This window comes from Pezoporus wallicus, unplaced genomic scaffold (assembly GCF_028554395.1).
Source record: "Pezoporus wallicus isolate ANWC-B61680 ecotype Strahan unplaced genomic scaffold, APGP_CSIRO_Pwel_v1 contig_5601, whole genome shotgun sequence".
In the NCBI taxonomy this organism is placed as follows: domain Eukaryota; kingdom Metazoa; phylum Chordata; class Aves; order Psittaciformes; family Psittacidae; genus Pezoporus; species Pezoporus wallicus.
The window spans coordinates 171,328-184,880 of record NW_026642944.1 but is presented as its reverse complement, the minus strand read 5'-3'; the positions used below and the strand labels follow the sequence as shown (position 1 = coordinate 184,880).

The following is a 13,553-nucleotide window of genomic DNA, read 5'->3' as shown; positions in this document are numbered from 1 at the left end:
AATATTTTCCCATTACCCTCTAGGTTCATTTACAGGCCAATTGCACTGGCTATTTACCAAGGAGAGTTAAGATAATGTTTACTGCTCTTTATTGTTTTTTCAATTTTCTCAGTTTACAGCATTTCCTTTCAAAAATCCTTGTGAAATTGGAAAAGTAACACATTAATAGTTTATGTTTTCTCTTCATACTAGATTTTCTTTTATTCTGATTAGGTACGTTCTACCATCAAAATGGTATGCAACTGACCTCAAAAAGACTTATTATTTTCTTTTTAGACTTGAAATAAATAATGATGCCCTTTTTCTTTAGCAAGTTGAACTAAATCCAACTGAAATCACTGTAATTATTTTCATGAGAAATGAGAGCAGATCAAGCTCTTTGCAGAGACAGATACTGGTGTATTTGTGCTTTTACTATACAGATTTGCATAGTGCAACTTCACCTATGCAATGCAATGTAGTGTTGAAGCTAGATACACTATTGTAGAGATATTACTAGTGCTGAAAATTATATGATCAGCATTTCTAAGTTTCAATTCTTCAGCTATTATTCCCATTACTTTCATTTGATCCTTTATATTCGAAGCAGAATGAGTCTTAAATTTAATAATTAGAAATGAAGAAAAACAGCAGCACTAGAACTCTACAGACAAAAGTAATTTACTGCAGTCTTAAAAAGAACTATATAAATATCAACACCTATATAAAATTATGAACCTGCTGAGATTAGTACACATTTTACTATGTGAGTGGCCCCAGTGAAGTTGCTTACTGACCTCTACTTTTGTTTTTCCAACCATTTCCTACTGCTGGTTCTCAGCTCCATAGCTCTTTTGCATTTTGAAGAAGAATGAGCAGGAATTTACTTCTGAATTCTCAGAGAAACTGACAGCAAAACAATGTTTTTTCTGGATCCTCCTTTAGAATTATCTACCTCATCAACAGGTAAATGGTTCCTTTATTTCAGAGAATTAAAGAAACATTTTTCTGGGAAACAAAGCAAATGAAAATTGTATTTCCTTTGAACACAAAAAAGGTAGGTTGGTCAGCAATAATTCTTATTTCTTTCTTTTAGAGATATAGGATCCACCACTGACAAGCTCCTCACCCTTGCAGTTTTCAAACTGCAACAGGTGACGTTTCTATGCACTGTTACTGACTTAACACAACTAAATAGAGATGGCATTATGTCCACATGCTGACACTCCATTCTAAGGAGTTCAAATTAATTGTGAATGGAATTACTAAGCTGTTTTGTTTCCTGTGCCCAAGGACAGAAAAGCTCCTACAACAATCTACCTTTTCCACTTTTATATGGTTATTTTCTTTTTCTCTGTCTTGAAGTTTCAGAGGGGATACTGAAGCATCCATGTTTTGCAGATAAAGGTTACAAATACTTGCTTATAATACTTGTATCAGAAAATAAAAATCCACTAGAAATCACTGTGAGTGAAGCTGATGTTTGGTATGTTCCACAGAAGAAAAATTTATAGTTGAATTTATACTATCTTTGGAAAAATTCTTTAAAGAGAATTAAAATTCTTAAAATAAAACTTCCAAAGCTGTATAAGAAGTGTATTTAGAATGTATGTTTAAAATAAGAACAGTTGGGGTTTTTTTTCCTCATCCAGAAGAAATACATGCCTTCTGCTTTGACATACATTCTGCATTTTTAGTTTGCACGACTGAAATGACAGATATAACAAATTAATCTGTAAGCAGATTCCGCTTTAGGGTGAATTAGAAGAGAAAATGGATTTTGAAAGGAAATATAAATACAAATTCAAATTCTGTGTAAATGATTTCCAGCATAAAGCGGTTTGGCTCCTGTACCACTGTACCAGGAAAGACTGTGAGGCTGGTTAAGAAAAGTGACGAATGAGAAAACAATATACTGAAATAAAGCAACAAAAAGTTGCTATCTGACCGATTGTCACAACTAATGGGACTTAAGCATACATTGCCATACATAAGCAATGGCAATTCTGTTTAAATTTCTCCCACATTTGCTTGTCATACTCTTGTAAGTCCACTTGTGTACAACACTAGAGTGAAAAGTCTTTCTTCAACTATGATATTAAGCTTTACCCTTCTGTGCAAAGGAACAGGTAGCCAGTTCAAGCCATACACACTTGTTTGTATTAGAGATTTTCAATTTTACATTTTTTATGTTACTGGTGGAAATGTTATTTTTGGTGTTGCATTCCTTTTGCCACGAAATCTCCTAGTGTTTTTCCTAAGATTTTGGTTTTTTTCTTCAAGTTGAAGAAAACTGCCTATTCAGGCAACTGTACCTCCATCTCAATTATGGAGTAGAAAAATTACAATAGTGTTAGCTGGTCATTACCTGTATAACGGGAAAAAAAGCACATGGTTTCACTGATTTCATTCATACTTTAAATAGTATACAAAAAAAAAAACAAAACTGAAGTACATACCGCATCTGTAACTTCTATCTCGTAGAACTTCTGCAATGTTTCCCGGTAAAAGAAGCAAAGCTTTCCACTGCCACCACCTCTCTTAACAGAGGTGCCTGTGACAAGTATTTTATCATCTGGGCTGAAACAACAATCTGTCCTGTTGAAGAAAACAAAACATACTGGGTTAATCAATAACGAATGTATAGGAAACTTCTATATAAATTGCACTCCTTAAAAATAATCCTTTCCATTTGTTAATCCTTTCAAAAGACAGTTTTGTCAGCTGTCATCTGTTACTATAGTTTTCAGACATGTACAGTTCACACGTACAATTACAGCTGCGCACAGAACGTGCAAAACAGGCAAATTCAGTAAAAATACTCCTCCCAACAAAATTCCCCTCCTCTCAAAACTCTGGTAAACTTTTCAATATGAAAAAACAAAAGTATTTTCAAATCTGGTACTCATCATAAAGTAAAAAAAAAAAAAAAAACAATCATGAAATCTGTTTTTCCTAATGATACATTCTTCAGTGATACAAGGCAATATGTTTATACAGTGGCCAAAAACATTTGTCTGTTTACTTTTCCTCTATGCTACAAACTGCAGTGAAGACTGAGCTGTTCATGACCTGCCTTTCTAAGATCTTATTTCAAATGTATAAATTACCCTTAGAGTTGGATTTGGCTGTGCTACAGTTACAGACATGCAGGTAATACCAATAAAAATATTAAATACTGTTCTTAGCAGTATGCAGTACAGTTTAGTATTTTAGTACCAAAGAACACAGCCATCAGCATTTCAAACATCATAATTCATGCCATGAATTCATGCCATGCACGTTTATGTTATGTCTACCTTTCAAGCCAGATAATTTTATTAATCATAGACCAAATAAGAATGAGGATTACTTCTATATCTCATTACACAAACATCAGGCAATGAACTGGCCTCCTCCTGAAAAAGCTGTTAATCTCGTTAATATGATCATGTCATGTGATTCTACGATAAGACATATGAGACTGAAAATTGGCATGAAACAAGCATATTAAAAAAAAAAAGAGAGAGATCTTTTAATGCAACATGGAGTCTCAAAATAACCAAGAATTGTCACTGCACAGTCCTCCCTATGCAGTGCTTTTTTTTTTTTTTTTTGTACGGAACTGAGAAGAATAATTCCAGCAGGCCCCCTCCCATTCAGCACAATTACTGCTCTTTCTATTACCTGGAATAGAGTACTTACATTGGAAAGAAGGTGGGTAGTCTTTCTGCTGAATTCAGTGGCTTTTTAAACTGTCTAATATCCCATAACTTTAAAGTATTATCTCCTGTAAAACAAAGGGGACATGGTTAGCAAGAAAAAAATTGAAGAATTTAGATGTGCAGTGAACTCCATCTTCCAATTCAGACACAATAAGAACAGAATGACACAGGAACAGCAGTCAAAATGCGGATAGTTTCGAAGTTTTTTGTGCCTAAAGGACTATGGTAGCGCAAGGATGAGAAGTTCCACCTCCTGCTCCAGTAGATCAAAAACTTCTCAAGGACTCAACTCTATCATGACACTCACTGCTACAAAGAATTATCCACAGTGGAATCAGAGTTCCCAAATACCAATTTATTCTGTTTCTGAGTGCTGGTGCTTTGCTAAAGGAGTAAATTTAACCTTTAAGATGCCAAAGAAATTAAAACAGTATCATGGATGGTCTAGATCAAAAATTAAACAAGTTTTATGTGTCTGGTTTCTACCTGCCATGAACAACAAATACCAGGAAGAACAGAAGGCACATGAAGTCCCCCTTCTTCAGCAGTCAAACAGCAAAAAACTGCAACCTCAGTATGGAGAACAGGCCCTGGAACCAGTCAGAAATCCTTCACAATCAGGAAGGAGGGAAGTCAACCCAGGCCTGCCGTAATGAGACCTTTTCACACCTCTCAAACCACCTTTAGCCATATAAGCCAAAACTGAGGTTACAGCAAGACATGTATAGCAATTCTTGTCTGTATTTGATAAACATGGTGTGACTGAGCCCAGTAAAAGTCAAAAAGTCAGGCTTTTATTCCTTTTTGAGAAGTTATGGCATATTAACAAAGTGAGAATGGGGTGGGGGCAACCAAGTTATTAGTTATTCTCAGAGAGATCCACACCTCTGATGAACATCCCTCTGAGATATGTATTTCCAGCATGAGATGAGCTACAGAATTTGAGCTTTGAAGTAAATCACTCAGGCACCTAGAAATCTCCTTGCATTAGACATCAGTGCCTCAGCACTTTCAAGGGTGAAAAGAAGGACCTTCAAACAACACTTCTCTTTAAGACCAGCCAGAGATTAACTTTAGACAAAGAGTTACAAAATCTTCCTGAACTAGGAGGAAAAGAAGGCAAGTGATAGGTAATCCACAGACCTACTTCTTTTCAAAGCACAAACCACGAGCCTTGGAAACAAAATGTTAAATAAAAATAAATAAAAATAAAGTAAAGTAACATGCTGGAATCAATAAAGTAACAAAAGGAATCAATGCCAGCAGTACCCTTTGCAGGGAAAGCAGCAATGTGTGTCCTCGTACATCATGGCTGTTTATATTAAAGACTAGGATAACTCCTTACTACAAAATATTTTTAAGCAGTGGACAATTTAAACAAATGATGTCTAGCGCAGAGTATATTTATGTTCATTGGGAAGCTAACAAATGACAAGAAAAATGGTAAAGAAAGAAAAACGTTGAGCCCTTATTTTGGGAATATCTGTTTTCTTACTGTTTCCCAATAGACTCCATCCCAAGCATTTCAAAGCATTTGGTCCTGTAATATGAACCCTCTCTTCCCTTCCAGTCCCAACAAAAAACACTTATCGGTGAGATGTTGTATCTGAAGCACCAGCACTTTACAAATGTGTGCAAAGGATACTATTTGGCCCCTGCGCAAATCTCCTGGTAAGGGACAGATCTGAGGCTAGCAGCCAAGGCTGTTCTGTTCCTAGTAGAATGAGCCTTGACATTATCTTCAAGCTGCAGTCCTGACAGGCTTTAGCAGGAGAGTTGCAGTCAGACATTGAGGTATAGCTCTTCTATAGAAAATGTAATCTGCTGGTTTAAAATATCAGAATATTCTAGAAGGACTCAAAAAGTTGTGCTTAATTTCAAATCAACACTGTTTTGCACTGCGCAGAAATAGGTGATTAAGGACTGGAAAAGGATAAGTGCTAGTAGACTGACTTGGCCAACACTGTGAAACCCTTACTTCTTACCATTAAGAATTTGCCTTTTTTGTCTAATTAAAATTATCTGTGTGACAAACATGATACTGGTTCTTAAATCTAATCTGCTTTTGAAGTTGAAATCACTGTCACAAAGAAAACAGATATATTTTCCACAACACAAATGATTTTTTTCAGTATCATCCTTCCATCAATGCTTAAGAGGATTTTTTACAAGAGCTGCAGCAGCACAGATCTATTTTTAGTTACTTCATATATGGACAAAAATAGCTATCCTTAAACAAAAACATATAAACAGAAGTTGTGCAATTCAGTCTGAAGCATTAAAAACAGTCCACATAGATCATTCAGTATTTTTCTTGATGGCAGACTACTCCGAAGCCTGTCAGGATTACATAAAGCTTTTACAGCATTTTTAGTAGCATTTCAAACTCTACTCTTTGCCATTTTAATAAGCAGGATAGTAATAAAAGGCTCTAGACTGACATGATCAGGTCACACACCATTATGTCAAAGGTATTAAGCACTGGATTTGAGATCCTACAATTAGGTCCTAAAAAAAAGCCAGTCTTTGGTGAGCCAGGATGGGCAATTTGCAAAGAGCTTTTAGTCAAAATAAGGTCAGTGTAGTGATACTACTAAGATTTTCCTTGTTCCCCAAACACTATCTTCATTTCTTATTTAGAAAAAATTACTTTCATGGTTACAAGTGTGCAAAAATACCACTTTCTTAAGTTACTGTCAAGTTACTACCTAATACTCAACAAGAAGGCTCAGAACTCCCATAAGCAGCTCTTTAGGTTTTCAATTTCCCTTGTGCCTGCAGCTGAGCCCTGCCTCATCTCTCTCATATACAAAACAGAATCTACATCAGATGTAGAGGAGTCCATCAAGCTTTCAATGAAAGTCCCCATGCCCCAAAGAACTATCCTCTCTCTGATCCTCAGCACTTGGCAAGTGTGTTAATCAACGAATGCTGAATCCACATCTGCTTTTGTTGGTACAGATCCAAAGCAATACTCATATCAAAGCACTAACCAAACAAGTCAAAATAAGGTATGAATCCTCCTTATTCTCTAGCATAGCATACATAGAGCTTTTTTTTTTTAATATGCTAGACAAAGGTAGCACTTTTATCTACACTGAGAGGCCAGATTTCTGTACAGTTTTACATTTTTCAAACAATCAGTCCATATTTTATATAGCATAGAACAGAGCACGCTAGATAAAACATAAGTAAGGGAAAGTCTGTCTAACACAACACAAAATCTGGAGACATATGAGGAAGTGCAGGCAACCAAAAGTGCCACATGCAATAAGAATAAGCAAAGGCCACCTTTGTGATCTCCATTCATAAACGTGAAAAGTAAGGGAATTTACATAAATGGAGGTTTCAAGATAGCACTAGCGAATATTCCTCACGTATGTACTAACTTTGTTTGATATTAATATTTAAAAGCCTGCTGGAGTTTCTCCTTAAGTTTTATCAAGTATTTATGTGTGAATTTTTCAGGGGAAACACCACTGTCAGACATATGAAGCATTTCACTTAGCCCAGAATAGAAAGACATATGGTTCTTCCGTTTTCCAAGGAGAATATTCTCAAATAGTAAGCATATAGTAATGACCAGCAAGGTTGAGAGTTTTCATCTCAGTGACTTAAGACTCATTCTTTATGAGTACAGTGGTCAGAGAACACTGGATACAAGAGCCTGACTGGCAATTAAACATCCAATAACCGTTAGCATGCCCTAATAGCCCTAGGGCTGTCAAGGACAAGACTACCATCATCTTACTCTGAAAAACGTAATCTGGGGAATATAACATTTGGAATCCTAGAAAAATGGCAAGATGGGCAAAGAAGTCAGGGAAGTAGCATCCAACAGCAGCTTCTGTAGAAGTCACCAATGCCACTGTACTTTACCAGGGACAGCAGGAGGAGAAGGACACAAAGTAATTGCAAGCTATGGCCATTGGCTTAGAAGCACACCCCCTACTTCAGAGCTTTTTGTATCTATGTATACCTCTATCTTGGTATTTTGTATATGTAATCTCATTCTGTCTATGTACCAAACTGACGAGATGTCCTATACATATGTTAGGCACAATGCTAGCTGACATTAACATACACTGCCTCTCCTAGGTCTGTTTATTTGGCCTTGGGGCCATGCTAATGCATACATACAGATTTTGGTTACAACTGGTTTACATCCAGAAACCTCGGACTGTATGTTTGCACCTGCCTGCAAAATACTGCATAGACAAATCTCTGTATGAAAAGCTGTGTTAGGCAGACACCAACCGATCCAATACATCTAATACTGGAGGGAATGAACTTTCAAATGTGTCTGTGGCTTCTCAAAACTTGTTCTGTTATCTAAGACTTGGTTACAGAAGTTTTATCTGAAGTTTAAAAAACAGGAGATTTTTCATGCCTTGGTACACATTTCAATGGTTTTTTTTGCCATTAAACTACATCTTGGCCTCTCACTTCTAGTCATCACCTCTTGATGTTTGTGATACGAATTAGACAGAATTTCCAATTAGAACAGAAAAGGACATTACATTCCTGCTTGAGGAATTTGTAAATCCAGGACAGAAATACTATTGTTGAGAGGCAGTAATTTTCCTGGAAAGAACTAAGTACCAAAACTGGTCTCATTTTATTTTTAATTAAGCTAATTTCTTTTTGGCATGTTATTAATGCTAGACAAAAAGCATTAAACATAACGATGTAACATACTGTAACATACTACAACATAATGTAACATAACGTAACATAAATAGTAAAGTTCTCTTAAAATATTCCTTAACTCCTGTAAAATGTGATTTGGGGAACAGTATTGCATGGTATATAAAAATGAAAGATGTAAATTGTGAAACACTTCAGGTTTCAACTTCACTAGTTGCTGACTTCACTATCTTACCTCCATCAAAACCTGTTAAATTTAACAAAGACACAATTTAAATGTTTTGCTCACTGAACTACTTCACTTAGTAATCATCCTACATTCAAATATCAAAGGTTTCTATCAATCACTTACCTCCCCGGCTGGCAAGGACAATACCATCATAGGAAAATGTCAAGCATGAAGTGTCAGTGCCTGAAGCATGAGCTTGCCTGCAGTGGAATTTCGTGTGTACCTGTTTGTCAAACAAATAAAACATTTGCTTATTTCAAAATGGGACCTTTTTTTTATTTTGTGTACTACAATACTATTTAAACAGAAAACCCTGCATTTTTACAAGGCACAGAAGCTACTTTTAAAAAGTCATGTATGTTTCAGAACAGGCTTTCATTTTCAAGAATTTTAAGGCAAAAATTGATTTTTTCATTGGTTTGATTATACATTTACACAGCACTAGGGCTCCTGAAAAACTCCAACTAGCACCTAATAAAGGTAGTTGTGCCTGGTTAAGATAAAGATACAGTTTAAGACAGTTCTCAACACTCCCCTAAAGCAGGCTGATAGTTATAACAAATACCAAACCGCAATATATAGCTTGGAAAGGACTTAAAAGAAGGATTGGAATAATTTACTTCTGCCAAATTTAATCCTTGCCAAAAATCATGGCCTATATAGCGGAACAAAGCTCAGGTATCTTGAGGACTGTGTTACAATTTAACTACAACAAAATTAAAATGTGGGAATAATGTATAATTATTTTCAATTATTTCTATTTTGCCAATAATCCTAAGGAAAAATAGAAATTACTTCCATGAACTGACTTTGTTTCTTAAGCCACTATTTAGTAAAATCCATTAAAAAAATCTATTAGAAAGGGAAGACCTCAATTACATTTTAGCACTCTGGTAAAATCAAGCTTTCCTACTTCCCAACCAAAACCAGAAGTCACATCTGAAGTACCAAGACGCTTTTCATACACAGGATTGGAAAAAGAAGAAAAAAGACACAAACAGGAATTTGAGACAGGATGACTCCTTTCTTAACACCCAGGAAATTATGCTTCTCATTTTCCCTCTTTTTCGTAACAACACTAGTTCATACAGGCGCAAAAAAATGCATCTAAAAATTGCCTCTGCAAACGTAACTGAGCTTCCCAACTGTAAGATGAGGATTAAAACATGGGCTTCCTCATACAGAGGACAAGACAATAAATGAATAACCTTAAAGTCCACAATCTACTATCATGATGAGCAAACCAGAAAAATATGCATATAAGCATATATTTTCAGTGAAGGGTTTAAATAGCATGCAGTAAGTCAGGTCTAGAACAACAGCCTGAACAGTAAGAGGATCAAATACTGAGCAGCTGCTTAGTGATTACACTCCAATCTATACATAAAATCAGACAGTTCTATGGAATAAAAAAGGAGGATGTGATCACAAAATCAAAACACACACTGAGTTACGCTTGCACAGGAATCCTCAGTCACATATCCCGTAATTTTTGACTATGCACCTGACAGAGCTGCTTTTTATGGGCTATTTTGTATACAAAAGTTAGTAATTAATGTTGTTTACCCTCTCAATTGTTCTAAATTTGATCCAAAAGCTAGACAAACTTTGTGTGATGACATTAATGACTGCACGCTTTGATGAGCACATTTAGTCAAGTTTTGAGTGAGTCACGTAAGACTGCCCCTCCATAAATAACTCTTCAATAAACAAAGTGGGATTTCCAACACCAAGAAAATGCTTCTTATGGTATTTGGAGATAGAATGTAATAACCTTCATTTAGCCATAATACTTGTTTTGAAATTACTGTCACTTCTAGCCTGTTGTTCACATCCTGCAGAAACTCGTATTAACAGATTTCAGTTTACAACTACGTGTCTTTGTGAAGTGTTTATAAATACTAGGAAACATATTTTATGCATCCAACTACATAAAATTTTTCCAAGCATGTTCTAACATTGTAATTGGCTATCAGAAAATAAGATTTTAGCAATATTCTTTAAACACTAACAAGCAATCTTCTGCAAAAGGAATACCATGGACACTTGCAAAAGCATTGTAAAAATTATAGAAATGATAGAAAGATTACAATGCAATATTTATCTATTTCAGATAAAAATGAAGATGAAAAGCTTACTTTCTACTCCACAACACTTGTCTACTCAACACTCACAACCCTCTCTGGCAGTGTAACACTGACATAATATTAAGAGCTTTTCATCTTGTTCCACAACTTAATGCAAGGGTGTTTTGGGTTTTTTTCCTTTCATTCTGAACCATTCTGAAATGCCTTTTGTTTTGGATATAAATTAAATTAAAGATTTGGGGTCCAACCAATGTCTTTTATGTTTTATCAACAGGAAACCCAAACACACATAAATAGATAGAAAAAAATGTTTCATATGGTCAAAGATACTGATTTTACTTATCATGAATTCATGAATCTATTAATCAAACCTAGATTGTATATTTCAGGAATTAAACAGCTCACTTTAAATATGTTACCCACTAGGGAGCCTTCTCAATAAAGTACCCATACTTTGACAAGTTCTTATCCTTTTTCAGCTGTCTTTAAAAATGATTTTGCTCAGTTTGACAGTAAAAAGATTGTTTTCCTAACTTTGAGCTCTACAAGCTTGCCCTCCATATATTATTCTCCAAGGGAATATAACCCTGAATTGTAATACTAAATCAAATATTCTACAATGATTGAAGGTTGCTCTAAAAATTATAGAAGGTTGAACAGGAAGGTTTTCCATAGACTGGTAAATGTATGTTGCAATTTTCAAAGAAAATAACGTGTTTGGCCTCTGGCCTCGTAACATTTTTAACAGATGTCTAATCTTGCTAACAAATCAGCAGAAAAAGAATCCTTATCAGAATATTTCTTGCTGGAAAGACATGAAACAACAGAACTAGTACACAATTCAAAAGTTTCATTCAGGAATGGACTGAGAGAGAACTGAAACACTAGATAAAGATGTAAAGGTAATTAGCGCAAAGTGTACCTATATTTCTCCTTGATCACTCCTCTCCTTTTGTTGCAGAGGAGACTGCTATTATGAAGTACTAGTAATGTCCCATAGAAAATTTATCAAGTTCACCAGTCCTTAAAATTTTTATAAAGTTTATTATTTCAGCAAATTCTGTGGTAACACACTATCTTCTGCAACTTGAAGGCTTTCTAGCAATGTAAGCAATTTCTTTCTAACTTTGTATTACCACACCTATTTTTGTTAAGCAATTACAGCTGACTGGACTTGTGTGCACCATCAGCTGAGAGGCAGAAAACATGAAGCACATGTGCGAACAGATGTATGTATTGCAAAAAAAAAAAACTAGGGTAACAGATAAATGTCAGGGTTTGCAATATTGCCACAATCGTCACGGAAAGGATGAAAACTGGAAGATAAAAGGAAACCAGAGGAAGAACAGGGAAGGAGAGGAAGGGGATAACGTGACTGGAATTTCAGCAATGCATATCTGCACAAAATTCTGTGTGTATTGAAGAGGACCAGTATGGTAAGTGAATATGACAGTGGTCACATTAAATGTTTATCACAAATGAATGATATGCAACATGCGTATGTGGTTAGAATTCTGCACCACACAACTGTTTTCCTTCTCCAGAATCCTAAACAAAACATTATAGAGAAAGCACAAGACAGAACTCAGTCTGTTCACCTTAAATACCCAAGCCTCATCCATGAGAAAAACAATACGCAACAAGAAATGTCCCAGCCAAAACATTCTTTTCTTCTTGTTCCTGACATCTTCAAAACCTTTTTAAAGGCAGAGGCAGTAAATTAAGGAAGAACTTGCAGAAAGTGAGATCTACAGTGATTGCTGTATCAATCTTTCCCTGTATTACAGACATGTAACAAGATTTTACTTATTAGTGTGAACACAATCAACCATGCAACCATAATCATGTCTATAGCAAAAGGAACTCTACCCAATACTGAGTGTGCCACTAACAAAGTGCAATCTACAATGTGCTCCTCTTTAGATATGCTTCCCATACTTGCTTACCAGCTGTTCCCCCTCTTTCACATCAAGGAATGTTTCCAGTGCTCCTTGAGAGAGCTGGAAATAGGTATTTATGCTCATTTCAAATATGAGGCAAAAGGGTGGGATTAGCTGGGCAGAGATGCCAGACAGGCAAGCCCTAAACCAGTTTGTCTGTTGGAGATTTAAACTGATGATTTCACCCAACTAAGATACTTTCAGTACAATAAGTTAGCTGACACTGACAACATTCTACTGCCTTTCAAGTTAACATATTATCATGGGCCAGTCTCAAGGTGACAAAGGTATGAGCTAGTAAAGCTGCAAGAAGAAAAGAGACAAACCAGAAGCCTTCTTTTTAGTTACAACAGAGGAAAGCTGTCTGGGTCTTTGTTGAAAGTGATCCCATCACAAGAAACAGCCAACAATCTCAGAGCTGTGATCACAGCTGACAAGACAGACAGGTTCCCACTGCACTAGTTACATGCTCCAAACTGCTCTTTCCGCATCCTCCCTTTGGCCATCTCTACCGAATGAAGCGTATTTGTTTTGCACTCAATTTCAATTCAGAAAAGAAATGTAACTATAATTTTGGGGGTTAAGAGATCACTTACAAATTATCAGGTCTACCTGTGCCAAATGAATTCAGGATTTCCTCATTTTTTAACCTGAGTAGGCAGTTGCAGGCTATTATCAGATGCTTTCCTTAAAGGTCTGCAAACATGATCCCTGGGCTTTCAACTTACATGACAGCTCTTCAATACCACTTTCCGTAGTGTAGAAATGGATACAGTTTCAGTAATGACCACACTAAAGCAAAACAACATTAACCTGTGAAATTTGAGGTTCTACTGTTTACATGATTACATCGTTACATGATTTGCTCTTCTCCCTGCCTTTCTAAATTCAAGTGACATGTATCATTAGCAGACCTAAAAGACTCCTTCCCTTCTCTCAATCCTAATTAGCCAATTATGAATACAGT

At 35.9% G+C, this 13,553-nt stretch overlaps 1 protein-coding gene across 1 annotated transcript in view; it reads right to left on the bottom strand.

Annotated features, from left to right (window-relative positions):
- WDR70 (WD repeat domain 70) overlaps positions 1-13,553 on the bottom strand; it is a 99,359-nt gene that overhangs the window by 24,485 nt on the left and 61,321 nt on the right. Inside the window, exons 11-13 of the mRNA XM_057433259.1 lie at positions 8,683-8,782; positions 3,664-3,748; positions 2,439-2,577 (exon numbers count right to left, since the gene is read on the bottom strand). Coding sequence (XP_057289242.1) covers positions 2,439-2,577; positions 3,664-3,748; positions 8,683-8,782 — 324 coding nt within the window. The remainder of the gene's footprint in view (positions 1-2,438; positions 2,578-3,663; positions 3,749-8,682; positions 8,783-13,553) is intronic.